The sequence below is a fragment of the Equus caballus genome, chromosome 20 (assembly GCF_041296265.1).
Source record: "Equus caballus isolate H_3958 breed thoroughbred chromosome 20, TB-T2T, whole genome shotgun sequence".
Classification (NCBI taxonomy): domain Eukaryota; kingdom Metazoa; phylum Chordata; class Mammalia; order Perissodactyla; family Equidae; genus Equus; species Equus caballus.
In genome coordinates this window covers 45,871,641-45,894,090 of record NC_091703.1, presented here as the reverse complement: position 1 = coordinate 45,894,090, position 22,450 = coordinate 45,871,641, and the positions used below count along the sequence as shown (strand labels likewise).

At 53.4% G+C, this 22,450-nt stretch overlaps 4 protein-coding genes across 7 annotated transcripts in view; 3 read left to right on the top strand and 1 right to left on the bottom strand.

Annotated features, from left to right (window-relative positions):
- Positions 1 to 8,435, top strand: part of XPO5 (exportin 5) — a 55,662-nt gene extending 47,227 nt beyond the window's left edge. For both annotated transcript variants that reach the window (XM_005603953.4, XM_005603952.4), the window contains 11 exons: positions 426 to 522; positions 1,387 to 1,523; positions 2,234 to 2,331; positions 3,076 to 3,122; positions 3,575 to 3,672; positions 4,301 to 4,363; positions 5,296 to 5,378; positions 5,818 to 5,925; positions 6,062 to 6,199; positions 6,397 to 6,561; positions 6,724 to 8,435. In XM_005603953.4, coding sequence (XP_005604010.2) covers positions 426 to 522; positions 1,387 to 1,523; positions 2,234 to 2,331; positions 3,076 to 3,122; positions 3,575 to 3,672; positions 4,301 to 4,363; positions 5,296 to 5,378; positions 5,818 to 5,925; positions 6,062 to 6,199; positions 6,397 to 6,561; positions 6,724 to 6,861 — 1,172 coding nt within the window. In that variant the 3' untranslated portion in view covers positions 6,862 to 8,435. The remainder of the gene's footprint in view (positions 1 to 425; positions 523 to 1,386; positions 1,524 to 2,233; positions 2,332 to 3,075; positions 3,123 to 3,574; positions 3,673 to 4,300; positions 4,364 to 5,295; positions 5,379 to 5,817; positions 5,926 to 6,061; positions 6,200 to 6,396; positions 6,562 to 6,723) is intronic.
- Positions 8,436 to 8,997: 562 nt separating this feature from the next.
- On the bottom strand, positions 8,998 to 12,994 carry POLR1C (RNA polymerase I and III subunit C). Its single transcript, XM_001502041.6, has 9 exons — positions 12,787 to 12,994; positions 12,590 to 12,661; positions 11,057 to 11,164; positions 10,668 to 10,800; positions 10,279 to 10,398; positions 10,040 to 10,192; positions 9,709 to 9,858; positions 9,476 to 9,592; positions 8,998 to 9,363 (listed from the first exon to the last, which is right to left on the bottom strand). The coding sequence occupies exons 1-9, from the start codon at positions 12,853 to 12,855 to the stop codon at positions 9,245 to 9,247; spliced, it is 1,041 nt and encodes a 346-aa protein (XP_001502091.2). The 5' UTR covers positions 12,856 to 12,994; the 3' UTR covers positions 8,998 to 9,244.
- Positions 12,995 to 13,055: 61 nt separating this feature from the next.
- Positions 13,056 to 17,418, top strand: YIPF3 (Yip1 domain family member 3). 2 transcript variants are annotated; one of them, XM_023624997.2, is made up of 9 exons: positions 13,056 to 13,247; positions 13,875 to 14,072; positions 14,267 to 14,373; positions 15,642 to 15,687; positions 15,825 to 15,917; positions 16,075 to 16,206; positions 16,403 to 16,516; positions 16,718 to 16,841; positions 16,940 to 17,418. In XM_023624997.2, exons 1-9 carry the CDS (start codon positions 13,167 to 13,169, stop codon positions 17,086 to 17,088), a joined length of 1,044 nt encoding a protein of 347 aa, XP_023480765.1. In that variant the 5' UTR covers positions 13,056 to 13,166; the 3' UTR covers positions 17,089 to 17,418. The 2 variants fall into 2 exon arrangements, with proteins under 2 accessions (XP_023480765.1, XP_070100740.1); XM_070244639.1 differs by having other exon boundaries at positions 13,108 to 13,247; positions 13,780 to 14,072.
- A 1,514-nt stretch (positions 17,419 to 18,932) lies between these two features.
- Positions 18,933 to 22,325, top strand: LRRC73 (leucine rich repeat containing 73). 2 transcript variants are annotated; one of them, XM_014734448.3, is made up of 6 exons: positions 18,933 to 19,770; positions 20,372 to 20,532; positions 20,897 to 21,019; positions 21,396 to 21,496; positions 21,645 to 21,867; positions 22,019 to 22,325. In XM_014734448.3, exons 1-6 carry the CDS (start codon positions 19,499 to 19,501, stop codon positions 22,087 to 22,089), a joined length of 951 nt encoding a protein of 316 aa, XP_014589934.2. In that variant the 5' UTR covers positions 18,933 to 19,498; the 3' UTR covers positions 22,090 to 22,325. The 2 variants fall into 2 exon arrangements, with proteins under 2 accessions (XP_014589934.2, XP_023480775.1); XM_023625007.2 differs by lacking the exon at positions 20,897 to 21,019 and having other exon boundaries at positions 18,947 to 19,770.
- The last annotated feature ends 125 nt before the right edge of the window (positions 22,326 to 22,450 follow it).

Genomic DNA, 22,450 nt, shown 5'->3' with positions numbered 1-22,450 from the left:
GTTGTTATGCTGAGGTAGGTGGGTTTCATTTTGATCTGCTATACATCTTGGTCATTTACTTAAAATTTTGCTTGAAAAAGAGGTTCAACAACTTAAAAAGGGATGAGGGGCAGCCTCTTGTTTTATGGAGAGATCATTTTGAGTTGTCGTTTTGTGTTTTGATACAAGTCCTCTCAGGAGAAACGCAGGCGAAAGTTAGAGTAGCCAAGTCTAGTTTGAAGGCCTGGGTACTTAATAGCTTTCACCTTTTGCTGCCAAGGTGGGTGAGCCCTTAGCGGCTCTGGCTGTCAGGAGACGTAGCCACCTGCTTTCATTTAGAACACTCCTCACGCCAACCCCTGAACCACGGCTGCCTGCGGCACGGTGTTGGCAGGGTGAGACTCTGGGCAGAGACGCAGCATGTCCCTGCCTGTCTTTCTCTGTAGGATTACCTCAGCCTCTCTTGGAACTGAATGACTATCCTGTCTACAAAACAGTCTTGGAAAGAATGCAGCGTTTCTTCAGCACCCTCTATGAAAACTGGTAAGGAACCAATGCTGCCTCTATAGTTCTTAGACGTGCATTAGTTAGGAATGGCCATAGGGTGGACTTTTGATCTAGAATTCTAGTGTACAGGTAAGAATTTGACAGGAAACTAGTGATTCTAGTGTCAAATCAAAATGAACAGGCTGCTTTCTTGCATTTGCTTTTTTATAATTGTCATAGGAGCCTCAGTCCTAGCCATGACTTGATATTTTATGTCCAACTTGTCTGTTATATTCTGTAATTTTATGTATGTTTGAAATGTTTTATAATTAACTTTTAAAAGAAAAACAGGTAGGTGTGCTCTCCAGTGCATAAAGTGATGAGACCAAAGTAGGAAATCTGGTGGGGGGATGCATTTTCTCAGCCCACTCACTGCTTGTAGCCTACTTGTCATGGGACGCTGGGAGGTGGCTGGCCAGATTTTGTCTTTGGGTCTTGGTTGCAGGATGGGGAGGTAACTGGCCCCATCCACCACCACATGCAGGGCATTGGCCTCACTAACCCAGTGCTCCTCTAGGTAGCCAGGCTAACAAGAGATCGCCACTGTAAATCTGTATTACTTAGGAAGTAATGAAGGCTACTGTTGATCTTAGGTACCTATTTCTATCTTTAAAAAGATGCTGAATCTGCTACCAAGAAGTTTCCTTAAAAGTGAGGAGCAGAGGGAGGTGTTATTTTCACTTTTGATAAAAGATTAAGTTCATATGTTTGAAGTAGAGCGATTAAGCTACAGATTTCTTAAGGAATAAATACAGGTGCTTCTCTAGCTGTAAAGTCTTAATGTAGACCAGAAATTCCTGGGGCAGTGAGGTCGGCAGTAACACGTGTTGTGTTTGTCGTTGCCCATGATATTCCCTCCAGTTTTCATATCCTGGGGAAGGCGGGCCCGTCCATGCAGCAGGACTTCTACACCGTGGAGCACCTCGCTACCCAGCTCCTCAGCTCAGCCTTCGTCAACTTGAACAATATTCCTGACTACCGACTCAGACCCATGCTTCATATCCTTTCAAAAGTCCCTAGATAGCCCACAGGGCCTGAACATTGAAGACAGGAATAGTTCGCAGGCACCAGAGGAGGCGGAGCTGGGCTGCGTGGAATAGATGAATCATTTATCTAAGTGTATAACACCCGCGTTACAAGACGCTTGAAGTAAATAGCAGGAGGAACATGAAGGCAGTCCAGGGGGTCCTGAAAGCTCTTTCTCCTTAGGGGTAAATCTTTACCACCCCACTTCTTGGAAACAGGAAGGATGAAGCTTTATCCCTTTGCTATATTTTGTCAGGTGCTTCCTCTTTGAAAAGGCTCTTCTTCATTCTCATTTGGACCTTTTTTTGTTTTTATGAGTGTCTTTCTTCCCTGAAGTTATCGTTTAAGGAGAATGGTCAAGGAGAGTTTACTGTAAGAGTGTCCTTCCTATTTTTTTCTTCCCTACTTTCAGGCAACCCAGTGCCCATAATGTGCAGCCTAGTAGAAAGGAAAGTTAAACTAAAAATGTAATAGAATTGAGTATCCATGCAGCTTAGGATTTTCAGAAAAGAGCCTGAAGATGTTTGCCTATTAGCACAGGATGTTTTTGGCATCTTACAAGTCCTTGGGGGGCTGACTCTGCCCAAGGGTGCAGCCTGCTGCCTGGCAGGTGAGGGAGGGGTGCTTTAGAATGAGAGGGATGTGTGCTCATGTGCTAAACCTTCTTAACCTGCCGTGGCATGGGTCTTTGTGAAGCCTCTGGTACTCTTCTGTCCCCCGGAGCACTATGAAGCCCTGGTATCTCCCATCCTTGGACCTCTTTTCACCTACCTCCACATGGTAAGTGATCGGTCAGAAAGGGTAGCAAAGAGGACTTCGCAAAAGTCCTATCCACAGAGTAAAATTGCAACCCACAGAACAGGAGTAGTATTTGCAAATCATATATATGATAAGGGATTAATATTCAGAATAGAGAGAGAACTTCCAAAACTCAACAACAAAAAAAACCTGATTCAAAAATGGACAAAGGACTTGAATAGACATTCAAAGAGGAAGGGCAGCCTCTCGTGACTCTTGCAGGTCAGGAGCTCCTGAGAGTGTCATCTCCTCGGCCTGTCAGGATAGCTGCCCAGCTGTCCTGCCCCAGCAGACTATCCTTGCTGCAGTGGATTGAGCAGCCCCCCAAGAACTAAACTGGTTCAGTTGCCCGCGAGGCACCTGTAGGCTCAGATTCAGCTTCCAACGTCCTGTTGACTGAGAAGTCATCAGGGGGGTGTTTCCCCTGGGTCTGTTTCCATGACTCTGGAATTAAGCAGGGGAACCAGCTGGGTGGACAACAGATGTGTCCCGAGAGACCCAAACATTCTAAAATGTTGACCCTTTCAAAGCAAAGAGTTGTTTGCTATCCTGCCCTCATCATGGGTGTGGGAGAGGTTACAGAAACCATATCTGGTAGGGTCTCCAAGGCACTGTCATTGAAGCCTGGAATCATCCTTGGCTAATTCTAAGCATGAAGTGGACCTTAATGTTCTCTCTTCCAACCTTCTCCCCAGTGCTAGTGTTTATTTCCTTTTCTTTTCCCAGAGGCTTTCCCAGAAATGGCAAGTCATCAACCAGAGGAGCCTGCTGTGGTAAGGAACATCTCTTCTTGGCGGATGAGCTGGCAGCAAGGATTGGGGTAGGAGGTGGAAGGGGGGCTGAGGGAAGATTCCACTGTCCAGGGCTAGAGCAGCAGTAGCTTCTAGGCATTCTCAGCCTAGATGGCAGATGGCTTGTCTATAACCATTAGGCAGACTCAGATCAAGCTCTCCTGGGGGGATCTTCGGCTGCCTTAGGAGGATGGTGACACATCCTTATCTACTTAGAATTTTGATCCAGTACCCTCTGTCCAACTGGATATAGTCACAAGTAATAATGTCCCTCAGTGGATCATTGCTGTCCATTCCCAACATTTACATAGAATAGAGACCGGAAGGAAGCCAGGAGAAGGAAGTGGACACAGAGGGTCTGGCTAGGGTCACTACTTAAAGAGTCCTTCCCCTTTTTGCACTCCCATGGAACTGGGCCCCCTGGTTTTCTGCAGTGGAGAAGATGAACCTGCAGATGAAAATCCAGAGTCTCAAGAGATGCTGGAGGAACAACTGGTGAGGATGTTAACCCGAGAAGTCATGGACCTAATCAGTAAGTGGCATGTGGGAATCCAGGGTAGTAGAGAAGAATTTTTCTGGAAAAAGACCTGGTCACCCAACCCCATTATAAGGCATGTTTACAGTAGTACTTCAGATTGACAAGAAATAATTAACTAGATAGAAACTAGGTAGTCCTTAAATCAACCTAAGGACACTTTATGAATTGTGAAGTGAATTGCATTCATACCAAGGCCAGATCGTGAGGAAATGTCTAAAATAGCAGGAGAAATTTGGGTTAATGGTAGGAATAACTTCCTAGCTTTGTCAAAATAGGGAAAAATTTTCATTCTTGGACATGACGTTGGTTAATTTGGTTTTTTATATTTTGGTCATTTTGTTTGTTTGAGATGCAGAGTAGACCGAGGATGTGTCAGGCTTCCTCTCCGGGTCACTTACTCTCAGGGAATTCTGTAATTTCCCTCTAGTTAATTGAACTTGAAGAGGAACCAGAACACAGTCTGGTCGAATGCCTCTGTCTCCTCTGGTGAAGCGATTTTGTGCCTGCACAGTACCCCACCTTCCCCCCTCCTCACCTGCCCAGAGTCCCTTTGGGATCCATCGGCCTGAGGCAGCTGTTATCTGGCCTTAGTAAGCCCAGTAACCCTGCTTTCTTGCTCTAGCGGTGTGCTGTGTTTCAAAGAAAGGTGCTGAGCACGGTACTGCTCCCCCTGCAGATGGAGATGGTAAGTGAGCCTGTTGCATGGCCCTTAGAGGTCTGTCTTTAGGCTAATAAATATTGTCCCTTCTGTAACCAGGTCAGTTCCCATAGAAACTGTTTCTCTCACAGTCGTGTGGGTGAGATGTTGTGTATCTGGCTTTCATCTGTGCTGGCCCTCTTGCTGTATTCCTCCAGCATACTCCCACCTCAGGGCCTTTGCACTTGCTGTTTCTTCTGTCTAGAATGGTTTTTCTCCCACTGAATACATAGCCTGTCTCCTTGCTTCATTCAGATCTCTGCTCAGATGTCATCTCCAAGAGGTCTTCCATGACCAACTTGTCAAAAATAGCAACCCCAACCACCCTGTATTCTTCCTCTGCTCTATTTTTCTTCATGGCACTTATCACTACCTGACATTATGTTTTATTTGTATATTCATTTATTGTTTGTTTCCCTCACTAGAATGTAAACTCCAATCAGGGAAGGGACTTTGTCCTGTTCCTCTTATGCCCCAGTAATTAAGTCAGTCCCTGCTACAGCAGGTCCACAAATGTTTCTTCAGCAATAAAAGATCCTTGGCATTTGCAGCTTTTTAAGTAACTGTCCAGAAAATCCCTTGTTCCCCACTATTTCCCACTGTACAGCTGGATGCCTCGCTAGATCTGCCATGGGCAGGGGCCTCCACACCCTTTTGTGAGGCTGGGGGCTGTCCTAGTGCTCTCAACCACGTCAGCCCAGGGTGCTCAACTGTTCTTTACTCTCAACCACGTCAGCCCAGGGTACTCAACTGTTCTTTACTCTCAACCACGTCAGCCCAGGGTACTCAACTGTTCTTTACTCTCAACCACGTCAGCCCAGGGTGCTCAACTGTTCTTTACTTCGTGGGCTTCTGTCAGAACAGGATAGTCTTCTCTGTTCTGGAAGAGTGGAGCTTAACATTCTGCTCTCTGCTTGCAGATGAAGAGATGATGGCCACAGAGGTGACCCCCTCGGCCATGGCAGAGCTCACGGACCTGGGCAAATGTCTGATGAAGCATGAGGTGGGTGGAGGGGGCAGGTGATGGTTTTCTGCTTTCCTGGCTGTGGAGTCAGCTTCTACTTTTCTCACTGTGATGCCATCAAAAAAGTTTTTTGGGTAATACTCCCTTATATGAGTTAAGTCCCTGTTCCTAAAGCCCCCAGAAGACGGGGAAAGTGCGAGGCCCCAGGGTCTCCCGTGCACCGTGGGCAGAGGCTCTCAGGAAACGCACGGCACACTGATGCCAGTCCCTGGTGTGCAGCTGCCCCTGGCCTGAGCTCCATCTCCTTCCTGCACGTAGGTTTTCTCTCTATATTGGTTTTCTCTTCTTTTTGACTGCCTGATATACATAAAGAGAGGAAATATTTTCCTGCTTACCTATTAAAACCCCTAATGCGTAAGAATACTGAGAGAACATTGCGCTTGTTTTCTCATTGTAATCCTTCACCCTTTTCCGTTAGGATGTTTGTACGGCGCTATTAATTACAGCCTTCAATTCCCTGGCCTGGAAGGATACTCTGTCCTGCCAGAGGACGACCACACAGCTGTGCTGGCCTCTCCTCAAACAAGTATGGTTAATCACCCCTTCTCCTCACCCCTTATGAAAGCTCTGGGTCATGAGGATTGACTGAATCAGTTGCAAGAACTGGGGTGCTGGGCCCTTCAGAGAGTCCCCTTTGGCCCTGAGCACAGCTGTCTCCCCAGGTGCTGTCAGGGACACTGCTGGCAGATGCCGTTACGTGGCTTTTCACCAGCGTGCTGAAGGGCTTACAGACTCACGGGCAGCACGACGGCTGCATGGCTTCCCTGGTCCATCTGGCCTTCCAGATATACGAGGCGCTGGTGAGTGTAGAAAGCAAGGGGGCAGGGTGGTTGCAGCTTCACCAGCAGAGCCTGTGCCCAATCGGTTGGGCCTTCTCCTAAATGTAGGCTGTTGCCAAGTTGCTAGCGCTGCCCCTGCCAGGTGGGTGTGGCAGGGAATGGGGAAGGTGGCAGCGCCCAAACCTACAACGTTGACTGGGTTTATCACCACTTCTCAGCGTCCCAGGTACCTGGAGATAAGAGCTGTAATGGAGCAGATCCCTGAAATACAGAAGGACTCTCTGGACCAGTTTGACTGCAAGCTTTTGAACCCCTCTCTGCAGAAAGTGGCTGACAAGCGCCGGAAGGACCAATTCAAACGCCTCATTGCTGGCTGCATCGGGGTAGGTCGCGCACCTTCCTTAGTGCTCCCAGCCACCCTTGCAGTCTTCTTAGACCGTGTGTATGGGCACGCCAGAACCGGCTGTGTGGCTGACCATCGTGGTGAGATGATCTTTACAACAACCAGGGCCCTGCATTAGTTCTTTCTCATTTGTTTTCCACAGAAACCCTTGGGAGAGCAGTTCCGAAAGGAAGTTCACATTAAGAATCTTCCCTCACTTTTCAAAAAAACAAAGCCAATGCTGGAGACGGAGGTGCTGGACAACGAGGAGGGCGGCCTGGCCACCATCTTTGAACCCTGAATCAAGCTTTTGGGCATCCTTCCTCAGCCTTTATTGTCATCTCTTCTTCCCCTTCGTAGCTAATGTCTAGGCCCCTCTCCACTGCCGCCTCACTTTCCACCGTTGTCAGCCTGGAGAGAGCTCCAGGTCTGGAGCTGGAGAGAGTGGGCCCTGTGCAGGGCCAGAAGTAACTATACTCAAGTATCAAGAAAGGGAGTCAGGGCTTAGACCATTCTGTCTAGATCTCCCAGGTATCTCTCATTCTACTGGGAGTTTTGGCTTTTCCTAGATAGAAAAGCTAGAGCAGAGTGGCCCCTCTCCCCAAGCCCTCCCGCCCCCACATAGCCATACAGCTCTGCAGTGCTAACTAGGGCTGCCGTCCCTGACACCGCGACTAGCCGGGCTCGCGGAGAGGGCTCGGCCCTGACCTGCTTGTGCCAGAGTTTCTCCTGGACCACTGCAAGGCCCACTGAGGCCCCTTGCTGCTGGGTTGGCAGGGAACCTTCCCCATCCCCCAGGGGCATGTCTGGGTCAGGCGCCGAGTGCTGAACTGAATTTGGCCAGTTCCCTCTTCTTTTGAGCAAGGATCTGGTTACCTGATGGAATCCCTGATACAGGCTACTGGTAAGCTCTGGACACAGTTTCAAGTGTAGTATCTTCAGGGACCGGGGCTGGGCCAGGGTCTATAGTGCTAACGTCCCCCTTAGATCTCACGTATCTTGCCCTTCCGTGAATGACCCCTCAGTGTGGTTTTCCCAGCTCCAGAGTCCACTCAGGCACAAGAGCCACAGTACCCTATCTAGTGTCACATGATGCCATTGCCATGAGGATAATGCAGGCCAACTAGGCTACATCTGTGACAAGCAGCTAGCAAAGCCACTTGGTCTCCTCTCCTTGGACTAGCTGAGTCCAGGTGCCTTCAAAATTCCCATGTTCTTTCAGGTCCCTGGTCACTTCTCTCATGGGCCATTTCCAAAAGAAAAGAATATGCCTTCCCATCGACCTGTGAGTCTCCAGGCTGTTCTAGAGGTCACTGGACAAGGCCGTGAGCAGAGGGGACATGGATGTGGGACCCCCTAGCCTTGAGATCATTGCTGGCCATAGACAGGCTTAATCTATACAGACACCGTGTAGTGTGTCCATGAGTTGGGCACAATGACAGAGGCCTGTCATTGAAAAGGGTTTCTGTGAAGACTGAGTGGAGCAGCGTGGACCGAAGCTAGAGCTGTGAGCTGGTGTAGGCTCCCAGGCAGGTAGGGTTGGGAAGAGGCGAAGCTGGGGAAACAGGGCTTGGAGTCCTGTCTGTCTGTTCTGCGCCACAGACTCGCCCCACACCCTTTTTCTGGGTGGTGCTCTGGGCTTCTTCCTGTTGACTGTGAAGGCCATCTCAACGCATGTTTCCCTCCAGGCTTGATGCTGCCTACTCCTCTCTGGTTGGGGCTGTGGAGGGCATAGTTGTATTTATTGTGTTGTAATATTTTTAACATCCTGTGACTTCATGCTAGAAGTTTTCTATTGTTTATAGAACCTTTTGTAGAAACATTAACTCTAAAGCACATCTGCATGTCAGTAAAAATCTCAATTTCCTACAGAAAGGGCGCCATCTGCCTTTTTCAAACCAGTGACGTGCTCTAGGGTCACTCTTCCTCATGGGCATCCTGCTAAGGGTACTGGACAGGAAGAAGTGTGACTGATGGAGGTAGTATGCCAGCTAGAAAAAGATTTCCATCCCTGACACACCTAGACCAGGCAGCCCGGACCATTCTCACTGTGTGGTGGTTGGTGCCCTCTGGACCTGACCCTCAGGGACTGTTCAAAGGGAACTGCTGTTGCTCTTCATGTGGCCCCTGACAGCAATGTCACTTGACTACTACAAACCACCCTTTTTCTACCCAGGAACTTCCTCTGGTAATCCAGGAGGTAGTGGATTGTAGTGGCACAATGTTTTTCTAGGTTGTGACTGTGCCCGCCCCCCCAAAGAACCACCTCAATTTGGCATTTCTTGTGAGGCTTCAGAGGGACTTAGCCCTGACCTGCAGTGACTTTTGAGCCAGTGTTCCTAACTGCTAAATGAGGCCAATGATGCCAAACCTGTTCTGAGGTGAGGCCCCATTTTTGGCCAAAACTCAAGAAGTGGTCTCTGACCAAAAAAAAAGGTTTTTTGTTTGAGTGTGAATTTATTTACATTAAGGCCTTACAAAGGCATAAAAGTCACATTTTATGGCACATTTAACAAAATGTATTGACTGAAGATGAAGTGGTGATTGTCCCAGAAAACCGAAGACCCCTGGTTACACTGGGCTCTCCACAGCACTCCTGTGGGGGCAGGCCAGAATCCCAAATCTTCCATTTGCCTCAGGAGCAAGCATCCGAGGCCAGCCATGCCAGTAAGTCTGTGGAAACTTCAGTCCATCTGAACCGCCTCTAGCTCATCCAAGAACCGCCGGCACTTCCCCATCAGTACCTTGATGGCTTCACTCACCAGCACATCTGGTGGCAACACCCCTGTTGACTCGACAGAGACTGGGGACCAACGAGAGACTTTAGCCCAGGCAGGGCTTGCAAGAGCTCCTGTGTAAGTTATTGCTAGATTCCACATCTGGACCTGCCCCCCTCCGCCCAACTTGATACTCACAGATATAATGGTCCCGAACCCGAGCCAGCCGTACAACCTTCTTTAGCTTCTCATGCCGGAAGACTTCCCTGCTAAAGGTATCTAGCCGGGGATTGGCAACTCTGGCCACCTTTTTACCTAATGAAAACAAACCATGTTATAAATACACAAGCCCAGAGCTTTTATTTCTCTCTGCTACCTTCAAAGAGAATAGACTTTAGGTCCTGACCGGAACGGCATCCCAAATACCCTACCTTGGACTTCCTGTACCTCAATAACACCCGGCGAGAAGCACCGGCTCAGCTCCTCAGCCGCATCCCCTTCCACAGGCTCAAGCAGGGTGATGTCTGGCAGGAGCCTATAGCTGGCTGTGGCCACAGGTGAAAACTTGGCATGATCCTTGCCTGGAGGAAGAGGGAAGTCAGAGTCTGTGGGAAAGCCTTCTTCACGTTCCCTAAGCCACAAAGAGCAAACGCCCATTGGCTTTCTGCCTGTCAGGCACACCTCAGCTGATCACCTTTTAGACACTTCACCCCACTGTAACTGAACTGCCCTCCTGCCCAGGACGCCCGACATGGTTCTTACCAATGCCCTTGACACAGTGCATGAGCAGGTCAATCTCCTGGCCAGGCCGCAGCTGAGCAATGAGGATATCATCATGCACTGGTCGGATAGTGCCCTCTGGGAAAAGGTCAGCCTGGTTCCCCAAGGGCACCCATATCATGTGTCTGGTGTACACTGGAGGAGAAGCACATCAGAAGACCTCAGTCCCTGAAACTCGTCTCCACCAACAGGGCCTTCTCCCTCACGCTACCGCTACTCACCTTTGTGGTTCACATAGAGTTCACTGGGGTCAGAGGAATCTTTAGCAGCATGGGGGTTCCGAGTACACCTAACCTGCAGCCGGAACTGCAGAGTATCTATCTCTGTGCCTTCTTCATCTCCTGCAGAAAGGGAGGAGGCGAACATTTGAAGGCCAGACACCATGCTGAGTGCATTATTTACATTTTTCATTTAATCCTCTTGACAAACAGGAAAGCAAGGGCAAGTGTTCTCACAGATAAGAACAACTAACGTACCAAAAGATTAGTAACTTGTTCAAGGTCATGCAGTGGTCAAGCCAGGATGTGAACATAGGCAGTGTGATTCTAGAATCTACTTCAGAAGAAAGCTGCTCCTGTTTTCCCAAAATTTCACTTTCTCAAACACTCACCTTGGTTCCGATATTCAAAAAGACGGGGATCAGCGTGAATGGGAATGAGCCCCAAGCGATGAGCAAGGATCTCATCCTGGACAATGGATGTGTTGTTGTACACCAGGACCTTTTCCACAGCCATGGTTGGCACCTGCCCGAGAAAATAACATCACTTATCTTCAGAGACCCTACAGACTCCCCTTCTACTCCCTACCTCCTGACATAGGGAGATGGGGAGAGACCACTTCCTAGAAGAAGGCTTGATGAAAAGTTTACAAAGAATGAGGAGGAATGCTCAGCAAAACTACAGAAAGAATGAAAGAGGCAGCTTGAGACAATTGTACAGGTGAGGTGATGGCATGGTTTCCCCCAAGCAACTCCACTCCCGCCACCATGCCCACTGATACCTCAGCTAATAGAATGCGTCGAAAAGCATTGGCAATGGCCGCGTCGATTCCCACCATGTCAAATTCCAATGAGTTTTCATCCATGTGTACTACATCCACACGGAAATTCTAAAGGGACAGGAAAAAACTAAATGAAGCCTGCCCTCTGCAGAGTCGACGCCTCCCAGCGCATTAACGCCCTCTCTCCAAAACCTTCCCTTGGCCCACACGTCCCTCATTAGGTGTTCTCTTTCTCCTCCGATCCTTTACCAGTCTCTTAAAAAGTCTCCCTGTTTTTATCTTCCATTCACTTAAACCCTCCACAATACAGCTTCCAGCCAGTCCATCCTCAGACACTACCCTCCTAAAGAACAGGCTTCCATCCTGCTTAGTTTAGGTGACACTAGTAATCCCTATCTCACTAAACTCTGCTGCATTTGGCATTTGTTGATAGACTCCCTCTATTTTCAAACTACTGCCTTCATTTCAGAGCACCAGTCTTGGTTCTCTTCCTTCTTTTCTCTGATAAATCCTAAATTCACTATCTTCCACCTACTCCATAATGTTACTATTTCCCAGGTTTTTGTCTCTCCAGGGTGACCTCACCCACACTCGTGGTTTTAGCAACTATTTGTACTGACAACTCTCAAAATTATATCTCACTTCTGATCTCATTTCAAACATATATTCTGCTAGACTTCTCCACACACAGGAAACTGCATCATCGTTCCCCTTTCCCAGACCCATTTCTCATCAGCAAATGACACCATCATCCATAGAAGCAGTTCCCTGAGCTAGGTCATTTGACACTCCCAGCTCACAGCCCATATCAAAGCAATTACCAAACTTACCTTCTATCTCCCCTTGGCTCTATTTCCGAGATGATAATCTTAGTTCATGCCTTCAACCTCAGCTCCCCTATGCAATTCTGTGACAAATCGGCCTGCCCCATATGATGATCCTCAAATTCATTGTCTCCCAACCATTAAGGTTGCAAATCTGATCAGGTCTGCTTAAGAGCTCTTCAAAAGCTCCCTAGAGACCTACAGTGCCTAAGACGCTCGCCAGCCCACTTTGCCCTCTAGCAATAATGAACTGCTTGGACATTCCCGGAGCACAGCTCACGTAAGCCTTTATAACTCAGCTTCTGTTCTTAGCTCTTCCTCGCCCTTCGCTGTTCTCAGCTTCTACTTAGCGTTCAAGGCTCAATTTAGACGTCATCTCCTTCAGGAAGGAAATCTTCCATACCTCTGCGCCCCCTTCCCATTCTAAACTAAGTGCCTCTGCGGGATACCCCACCCCCAGCCTTCCTTAGTGCTATTAACCGCTTTCACCACATTACACTGGAATCATTTGTTTACACGCGCTCTTCTTCAACAAGGCTGAACTTCTTGTTCGCAGAAAACGGCAGAAACCGTGTACAGAGCGCCTAGCATACTGCTCAATAAACGTTTTGTGAACGGCGCGAACCCCCAAGGGCAGCTTCTAAGGCACAGGCTGCTCAGATCACACGGTCCGTTCCTCACATCTCCCACCTTCTCGCACCCCACCCACCTTCTCGAAGTGGTCCTGGTCCCAGGCATCATCATAGCCGGAATAGTTGCCGGGAAAGTCCGTCGTATGAACCTAGGGCAAAGAAAGACAAGTCTGCCGCAAAGGGGCAGGGAGCACAAGCCTGTCCCCACTCCGATCCCAACTCATCCCTGTTCCGCTCTCATTTCTCCTCCTGAGCTCAAGGCCACAAGACTTACATTGCGAACCCCGAACTCCCCTAGAACCACGCGGCTCCGCATTTCTTCCACCGCCTGGGCCGCCGCCATCTTCAACGCCTGCACGTGACTAGAGCATCAAACCGGCGCGTGCGTTCTCGTCGCCCTCCTCCGTCTCCGTGGCAACGCACCACCGCCTGGAATCTTAAATATCGCGAGACTCCGCTCCGCCTCCGTCCACGTCCCCAACTTCCGGAAGTCAGTTTGGGCCAAACATCCGGGTTTCTCTGTTTTGCGTTCCGGTCGGTCCCACCTCTCTTTCTCGCCGCTGGACGTCTGCCTCCCTCAGGCCCACATCTCTCCCACTTCTCCTCCGCGCGCGGGGCCGGCGCGGGCTTCAGCGACGGGAGCTCTTGAGGGACATGGCAACTACGGCGGCGCCGGCCGGGGGCGCCCGAAACGGGGCTGGCCCGGAATGGGGAGGGTTCGAAGAAAACATCCAGGTAATGTCCCCAAGGCTCGGGCTGCTAGCAGCCCCAGGGCCAGCAGCCGTCCTGAAGTGTCGTGGGGACTGTCCCTAGGAGGCTGGAAGTCTGCTCCATTTGCAGCACTTTTTCTCTTGCTTGGGTCTTGCTGCACACGAAAGGCAGTGGGACTAGTGCTGACCTGAAAGGTCCAGACTGGTACTCCAGCCAGAGGGCTTCACATCTCTAGGCCTGCCCGCTCTGCTTTCGGAACAAGTTAGGAGGTCGGTCGGGGTCAGGTATGGCGGGGGTATGGGCGGCACTCACTGGCACTGGCTGAAACCATACTCTCTGCACAGCCTCGTTTGGGGTTTGGGAAAGACCAAGGACATGGGTGCTTTTGCAGCCCTTTGAGGCTTTGATAGGGAAGGTAGGAGAAAGACATGTATGGAAGACAGGGAGTGGGTTTCCCAGGCAAAGAAAAGAGAGCCAAACAACCAAGGGTTCTGAGAGCAAAAGAGGGGAAGAGAGTGGCATGGTCTATGGTGATTCCAAGCCATATCCCCAGCAGTGACAGAACAAAGCCCCAAACCGTGGGATGAACAGAGGAGGACTTAGTGGATGGAGCAGAAAGGTCCTGCACTCCAGGAGCCACTGTCTTCACAGGGTGGGGGCTCAGCTGTGATCGACATGGAGAACATGGATGATACCTCCGGCTCCAGCTTTGAGGACATGGGTGAGCTGCATCAGCGCCTGCGTGAGGAAGAAGTAGATGCTGATGCAGCTGCTGCTGAAGAAGAGGATGGGGAGTTCCTAGGCATGAAGGGCTTTAAGGGACAGCTGAGCAGGCAGGTGGCTGACCAGGTAAGCAAGCTTGGATCCCTGGCAGGTGGAAGAGTATACCTAGGCAGGCCCCCAGGTTCTGGAGTTGGTGTTCAAGTTCATCCCAGGTTGTCCAGTTAGAACCATGTAGAAATCCAACAGAAAATAAGCTGCAGGGCCTAGAGCCAAGAGTCTCACAATTCCCACCCACCCCACCCCCGTCTTCCTTACTTCAGATGTGGCAGGCAGGGAAGAGACAAGCCTCCAGGGCCTTCAGCTTGTACGCCAACATCGACATCCTGAGACCCTACTTTGATGTGGAGCCTGCCCAGGTGCGAAGCAGGTGAGGATCCTTCTGACAGAAGCTGCCATCTCAACACCTAATCCTTGATCCAAACTACCACCAAATACCAAGCCTTAGGCTCCCCGAGCCTTTGTGACCCCCACCCCGCCCTCATCATTGCACCTGTACCCAGCCGCACCAGACCTGTTAGCAGTCATGGAACAGGATATGGTGATAACACACTGCCTTCCTCCTCTTCTCCATCTAGCAATCGACTCATCTTCCCTCAAAACCTAGCTCAAATGTCGCTTTCTTTGTTCTTCATTCCTCAACCCCATCCCCAGTTTTTCCTCTCCTGCTGACCCTATAGAACTCTATGCTTTCCTCTAACAGATGACATTTAAGCCATGCTGTACTTCCTTATTCCTGGGTCTGTCTCCACAGATTCCGCCTCAAAAGCAGGCTCTATTTTGTTTATCCTTTTATTCCCAGCACCAGAAGAGTCTATGAGCCAAAACATCAGTGCATAGTTGTTGAATGACTTTTCAAGAGCTGGATTTAATCTTGGCTTGGTCGTTTGTTCATCCTTTAATGTAACCAACGTTTAGCGAATAGCCAGTACCACTCAGCAAGGCTTTATTAAGCATTCGCTCTGTGTCTGGCACTTTAGTTGTTATGTCTGATTCAGTGGTGAAGATAGATGGGAGCCTTGTCCTCGAGTGCAGTTAGAACACAGCACTCACGTGCTATGGTGGGGCACACGGGAGGGACACCTGGACCCAGAGTAGGCTGGAGGGTGGGAGAAGGCAGGTTTCCCAGAGGAAGTAAAATCTAGCCAAATTCCAATGTATTATTAGGAGCTAGCCACTTAAGAAGAGAGTGGGGGAGTGACTTGTGCTTTTATTCCTCCTGCCTGGACTGCTTATACCACTTCAGATATATTTTCAACAAAATGCTCAGTGGTGCCTAAAGGAGTGGTAAGCAGAAGGGGCAGGAGGCACGCTGGTTCCCTCAAGTAAAGCCTTTCCTTCTAAACCTCTTCCAGGGCTTCAGCATCACAGCCCTGAATTCTGGGCATTCTCTGCTGGGGTTTGCCTGTCTTTTAAAGGGGAGCAGGTCAAATAGGTAAATTGTCAAGCCTTCTCTCCAGGCCCAGCTGGGCTGAGGCAAGGAAGTGATTCCCTCATTCCTTGTCCATCTTGACTGTCCTCTTCTCCCTTTACCACCCAGCGTGTTCTCTGGTGTGAGAGAGATGAGTAAGATTCAGGCCCTCCAGAACCTCATAGCCTAGTGCTGCCTCTGCTCTCATATCTCCTCTCCTCTCCCAGGCTCCTGGAGTCCATGATCCCTATCAAGATGGTCAACTTCCCCCAGGTGAATAGGGGGTAGCATGTCTGGAAGAGCCTCGGGAGGCACTAGGGCAGAGGGTGGGGCCACCAGGCAAAGCCTGGGAAGGCATAAGCAGAAGGGCCATTGTCCCCTCCAGCCTGAATGAGTTGGTATATTGACAGAAAATCGCAGGTGAGCTCTATGGACCTCTCATGTTGGTCTTCACGCTGGTTGCCATCCTCCTCCATGGAATGAAGACATCTGACACCATCATCGTAAGCAGGGCAGAGGACTGTGGGGGGTGGCTGACCTGAGTTGAAAGCTGCCCAAGGAGACACTGGTGGAGTGAGGTAGAAGCAGGCCCTGAGGAAGGCCCTGGGTGAGGCTGCGACCAGAGGCCTCCGAGGACTAAGTAGAGCCTTCCTCCCACAGCGGGAGGGCACCCTGATGGGCACAGCCATTGGCACCTGCTTCGGCTACTGGCTGGGCGTCTCGTCCTTCATTTACTTCCTCGCCTACCTGTGCAATGCCCAGATCACCATGCTCCAGATGCTGGCCCTGCTGGTAAGGAGTCCCACATGGTGCTGGGCAAGGGTGATGTTAAAAGAGTAGCCAGGCCGTGGTCTGCATCTGTCCTGGGGCCCCAGGGCCTGGAGTGGGGTGAGCTGGCCAGTGGACCATTTCTTTCTCAGGGTCCCCAAGAGGGTCCTGAGGCCAGCCCAGCCCACGTGATTGTCCTCCCCACCATCCTCCTTCCTAGGGCTATGGCCTCTTTGGACACTGCATTGTCCTGTTCATCACCTATAACATCCACCTCCATGCCCTCTTCTACCTCTTCTGGCTGCTGCTGGGTGGGCTGTCAACTCTGCGAATGGTAAGCTGGGCAAGAGGTTTCCAGAGGTGGGCTGTCCTCCCAGGGAGTTGGGTTAAACAGCCCAGAGCTCCGGCCGAACCCCACCGAGGGCTCTGGATGGGAGGGAAGAGCCCAAAGATGGTTCTGCTCTGGGTAGGAGTGTCTTCTCCACACTGCTCACTTTGGAACCAGGTCCTCTGAACTGTATTCTTGTGGCCCTAGGTGGCAGTGTTGGTGTCAAGGACTGTGGGCCCCACACAGCGGCTGCTCCTCTGTGGCACCCTGGCCGCCCTGCACATGCTCTTCCTGCTCTATCTGCATTTTGCCTATCATAAGGTGGTAGAGGGTAAGTGACAGGAGGGCCTGGGCGCGAGGGAGGGGGAGAGAGCCACCCAGGGCAGGGCCCAGCCGACTCGTGCTCACCTTCCATCCTCCATCTTTCAGGGATCCTGGACACCCTGGAGGGCCCCAACATTCCACCCATGCAGAGGGTCCCCAGAGACATCCCTGCTGCGCTCCCTGCTGCTAGGCTTCCCGCCACCGTGCTCAATGCCACAGCCAAGGCTGTCGCGGTGACCCTGCAGTCACACTGACCCCACCTGAGATCCTTGGCCAGCCCCCTTTCCCCCAGCTGTGGAGCAGAGGAAGATTAAAGGACAGTACTGATGACATGTGTCTCTTTGATGGGGTCTGCAGCTGCCACAGAGCTGTAGCTGCTTAAGCACCTCCTTGACACCCGTCAGGGCTCCCGAAGGGCACAAGGCCAGGAACTCACGGCCAGGACTGCAGGCTCTGAAGCCAGTGCAGAAAGTGGGCCAGCTCCTCTGAGCCCTCTCCACCTACCCCTTCCCTCCTCTTTGTCTCTCCCACAATGTCTTGCTAAAGATAGACTTGGTAATTAAAATACTGATTGAAGTCCGGAACTGCAGCTGCCCTTCCAGTGGTCCTCCTGCCTTCCTACTTCCTGTGCACTTTCCTGTTCTTGTCAGTGGTGGGCATGTCACATGTTCCATTCTTTATACCCTCATCCAGGCAGGATGAAGGAGGGACAGCCCAGACTACATTGAAAGTAGTGACTAAATATGTAACTTGCCCAAGGGCAGGGGACACCTGGCCCGTGGAGCACAGGGAGGACTCAAACACAAGAACCATGAGCCTCATGGACCAGCACACCCAGCTTGAGTGTGGGCTCAGCCTCATTCTTGGGATGCCAGTGGAGTAATGACAAGTGGACAAGAACTTCCAGACTCAACCTCATGTCATTAAAAGCCCTCAGGCACCTGAGCCATTGTGTAGGGATAACTTTCCTGTGGGAACTCACATGGGAAGCCAAACTCGGCTTTGCCTTGGTTATACTGGGGCCAGAGGGACAAAGCCTCTTCCAGAATTTTCTCTGTCCTTCCTCTTCAAGAGTGTGTTCACTCCTAAAAACCACCACCACCCCAAGCAGAGCACCGTCCACCCCCACCACTCACTTCATCTGCTCCACTTGGGCAGTTAATTCAGGTGGTTAACAGAGGGACTAGAATGTTTGACCTCCCTTCACTATGCTTACATTATTCAGTAAAAAAATCATTACCCTAGTAAATCTGGGGCAGCACCTTGCCCTCCTGATAAGGGGACTGAAAGACGTGCTCTGCATTCGCGCGGTGCGACTGTTCCGGGAGGCCCGCACCATCAGCAGCAGACAACGTTCTGACGGCACTGCCCGCGCTGTGCGGTGTGCACGTCCCGAGCGCTCCAGCCCGCTTCCCACGGTCCTGCCACCGCTCGGGGTCGCCGAGCCGGACACCCCCTTTATTTTGGCTACCCCGGTCTCACGGACACCGAGAACCTCAGGGCATCCGTGCCCTGCGCACGTGGGGAAGGGGCGGCACCGACCCTGCGCCCGTCCGCGCCCGCCGGCCCAGGGACCTGTCGCGCCCCCCCCGCCCCAGGCCGTGTCGCCGGGCCGCGCCGCGAGGCCGCCATCTTGCGAGGGCCGCGCGGCCAGTCCTGGCCGGCTGGGACCCCCGCGCGCCCCGTCTCTGGTCGCGGGGGCGGGGACGCGGGGGTGGGGCGGGGCGCGCCGGAAAGGGCCCTGGGGACTTTCAAACGGGACGCGAGGGCGTGCCCGGGGCTCAGGCGAAGGCACCGAGGATCTGGACGTCGGAATGGGGAACGACGGGAGAATGGGCAAAAAAGTCCGGTGGGTCACAGTCTCCAACGCCATCCGCATGCGCCGCGCCTCCACTCTTGCGTCCCCACCCCGCTGCCCGTTCCGGGCCTCAACACCGCTCCCTACACGCTACCTGCTGTAGGCCCACACCCGGGGGAGGAGCGTGCACACCGCTCCGGAACCACCCGGTGTGCGCAAACCTCGTGGACGCGCGTGGCCGAGGCCGGGCAGGGGGCGGGGCGAGCGGCGGTGACGCGGCGGTTGCCATGGGAACCCGCCGCCCGCTCCGGTGCAGGAGCCGAAACCGAAGCTGCCGCCCGCCGCCCGCTGCCCGCCTGCCGGGTGCCCGCCTGCCCGCTCCGGGCTCTCCCCGCGGGGCGGTAGGGGGAGCCGGGCTGGAGGAGGGGAGGGGGATGCGGCCTCCGAGCGGAGACTGGCCCCGCGCGTCCTAAGCCGAGGCCCCTGAGCCGCCGCCGCCGCCACCGGGAGGGCCCAGGACAAGCGCGGGCAGCGCCCGTCCGGCTCCGGATCGCGCATCCCGGCCCGCCGCCCAGACACGGACCGCACGGTCCGCCCCGGCCGCAGCGCCGCGAGGTCTCAGCCCTGCCGGCGACCTCCGCGCCTCCGCAACCCCGGCCGGCTCCGGCCCGGGACCCCGCGCTCCTCGCCGCTGCAGCCGCCGCCCCTACCGCCGCCGCCTGCGCCTCTGCCGCCGCCGCTGCCCCCGCTTCGTCCGCGCCCCCAGCCCGGGCCCCAACCTCAGCCCCGACCCCGCCCGCGGCCCCGCCAACCTCGGCCGCGGCCCAGGCCCCACCCCCGGCCCCGGAGTTCCAGCCGTGGGAACGATGCTGCCCAGCTCCATCCAGATTTCGGGGGAGCCGCTGTCAGGCGCCGAGGTGCGGGACATCTGCCGCGGCCTGCGCGACAACGCCGTGCGCCTGCTCTCGCTGCGCGGCTGCCGCCTTTGCGACCGCGACTTCGGCCGCATCTGCCGGGCCCTGGCCGGGGCCACGTCGCTGGCACAGCTCAACCTTAACCTGGGCGTCGTGTCCAGCCCCAGCCGCATCAAGCAGCTGGCGGAGGCGCTGCGGACCAACCGCTCCATCCAGTCCCTCTTGTGAGTGTGCTCCCTCGCAAGGGGGTCCCGGGCTCTGCACCCCTCCCATTCCTCCACACACCTTCCTGTACCTGTCTTTCCACCAACCTACCTTCTCACCCCGTATACACACACCTCATCCCTCTGCCTGGGCCTCCACAACACCCTCCAAACACATGCCTTATCTGCGGACTGTGCACACGCAGCCCCACCCCAATGGAGGGTTTACCCACCTGCTCCTAGCAGGGCACGTGCACCTCTCCACCTAATCGCCCTCCTGACTTCTCGGGAGCAGCTCCTCAGTTCCCAAAAGGGAACTCTCCCCTGAGGACTAGACCACGACCCCTACATTCTGCCCACTGAAGAAGCTCCGTCGCCACCTACACACCCCTTCTCTGTGCTCTGTCCTGGATCCCAGTCCCTGCCCCAGAAAAGAAACAGAATTCCTCTTCTACCTGTATTCCTTTAGAATCTAGAATTTTCTTTCTCCCTCCCCAAGGCATCCCAAGTGGTGTGACTGAGAGCCCTCTTTACCTCTGGGGCTCACATAAGGGAAGTGCCCCTTCTGCCTACAGATAGGACTGACCACCGCAGTAACCTCTGCTCTCTGTCTCACCCCCAGCCTGCATGGGAGCCCCCTGACAGATGCCGGGCTGGCCTTGCTGAACCCCGCCCTGGCCCTCCACCCTGCCCTCGTGGCTCTGGACTTGGGGGACTGCATGCTGGGTGATGAAGCCATCAACCTCATCTGTGGCCTCCTCCCCCCAGATGGGGCCAAATCTGGTGAGCAAGGCCCTGCTGAGGGCATGAACTGGTATGGCCTTGATGAAAAGCTAAGTGCACAGGGTAAGGGGTGCGGCCCGGAGCTGAGGGCTTTGCCCAAATGGGAGAAAATCCTCTCAGGAAGGAGAAGGATTGGGGGGCTGAGCAGGATGGAGACAGGAATCCAGGCTGGGGGAATTGGGGGGGGGGGGACGGCGTGGGGGGTTGCAGTGCAGGGAAGGCTTGGGTCTCTAATGGCCCTGGAACTCTGTGGTAGGGGTGGGGTGGCTCCCAGCCACTAGGGACACCCCAGAGACCCGGGATGGGGGAGGGGCTTGAGGAGGGCCTGACCTCCATCCTGGCTTCTTGCTATGATGCTGCCCAGGCTTGAAGGAGTTAACGCTGAGTGCCAACCCTGGCATCACCCCTAAGGGCTGGAGCCGCCTCGCCATTGCCGTGGCCCACAGCTCCCAGGTCCGCGTCCTCAATCTGGACTACAACCCCCTGGGTGAGGCTCAAGAAAGCCCCTTTCAATTCTCACCACCCCACCCCCATCCAAGAACCTGGGGCCATCAGTTGCCATGGTAACCCCCACACTGGGGAAGGAAAGAAGGGAAGGGGGTCTGGGAGGTAGTAGAGGAGCCACCTGTGTGGAGAACCAGATGACCAACAAGTAGATCAAAGCATCCCTCACCATCCCTGGGCCTGGCTTGCTTCATCCATTCACTCACCAATCACAACGCTCCCCTCCTGGCCATCTACCAATTGTCAATATTTCCTGGCCTGGGGGTAGGATCTAAGGTTGTTAGGGCAATGGGGAGACCGTGTGGAGAAAGGGTTAGCATGCTTGTGCACAAATGCAGTTGAGTGTGTGCTCTCTCCAGGTGACCATGTGGCAGGGATGCTGGCTGTAGCTGTGGCCTCCAGCCGCACCTTAGAGGTCCTAGACTTGGAGGGCACAGGGCTCACCAACCAGTCAGCTCAGGTGAGAAGTCCTCATGTTTGGGGATGGGCCGGGGGTTGGGGTGGAGGTTAGCTGGTGCATCTGTGGACATTCGGAAGGGGTGGCAGGTTGGAGCCCGAGGCGCTGCCTTAACTGTGTTCATCCTTTTTCATTCTCTGCCCCACCTCAGACCCTGCTGGACATGGTAGAAAATTACCCCACGGCTTTGCGGAGCCTGGTGCTGGCTGAGAACAGCATCAGCCCAGAGCTGCAGCAGCAGATCTGTGACCTCCTCTCTGAGGGGGAGGAGGAGGAGGAGACGGCAGGAGGGGCTGGCAACACCCAGGAACGAGAGAGAGGGCAGGAGTCTGCTGTCCACCAGAGGGGCAGCAGCTCCTGGATGTGCCCCAGTGGTAAGAGCCCTGAGGGTTGATCAGAGCCAGGTCTGGAAGAGGCTTGGGACCAATGAGAGTGGGTGTGGGAAACCTAGGCCACCTCTCACCTATTTGTGGTCCCCAGTGGAGGAAGAAATTGTGGTCTGAACACCCCTTTGCCCTTCCACAGATCCCAGCTCTCAGATGGTGCTAATGACGTCAGGACTAGGGGACAGTCTGTTGGCTGAGACCGAGATGTGACTCTCCACTTGGGCTTCTGTGCATCACTACATTTGTCTGTGTCCCCAGCACCTTGACCCAGGTGTCAGGGTCAGGCCCTGGGGCTCTGGCAGCTCCTGGCAGTGTGGTGGGAGGCTCTGGAAACTGTGACAGAGCAACAGCCTTGGAGGCAGTTGAACCCAAGGCAATACCTCTGCACTTGTTGGCAGCTCTGGCTGCAGCCCGCTGGCTCGGAAGAGATTTTATGAACTCTACAACCTGGCGTGTGGCTGTGGTCACTGGGGCTCAGCAGTAGGGGAGGAACTGGAATTACCACTAGGCACCACTAGGGGGCAGTGCCACCTCACAGCCCAAGCTCCAGGCAGTGTCCTCTGGCCCCAAG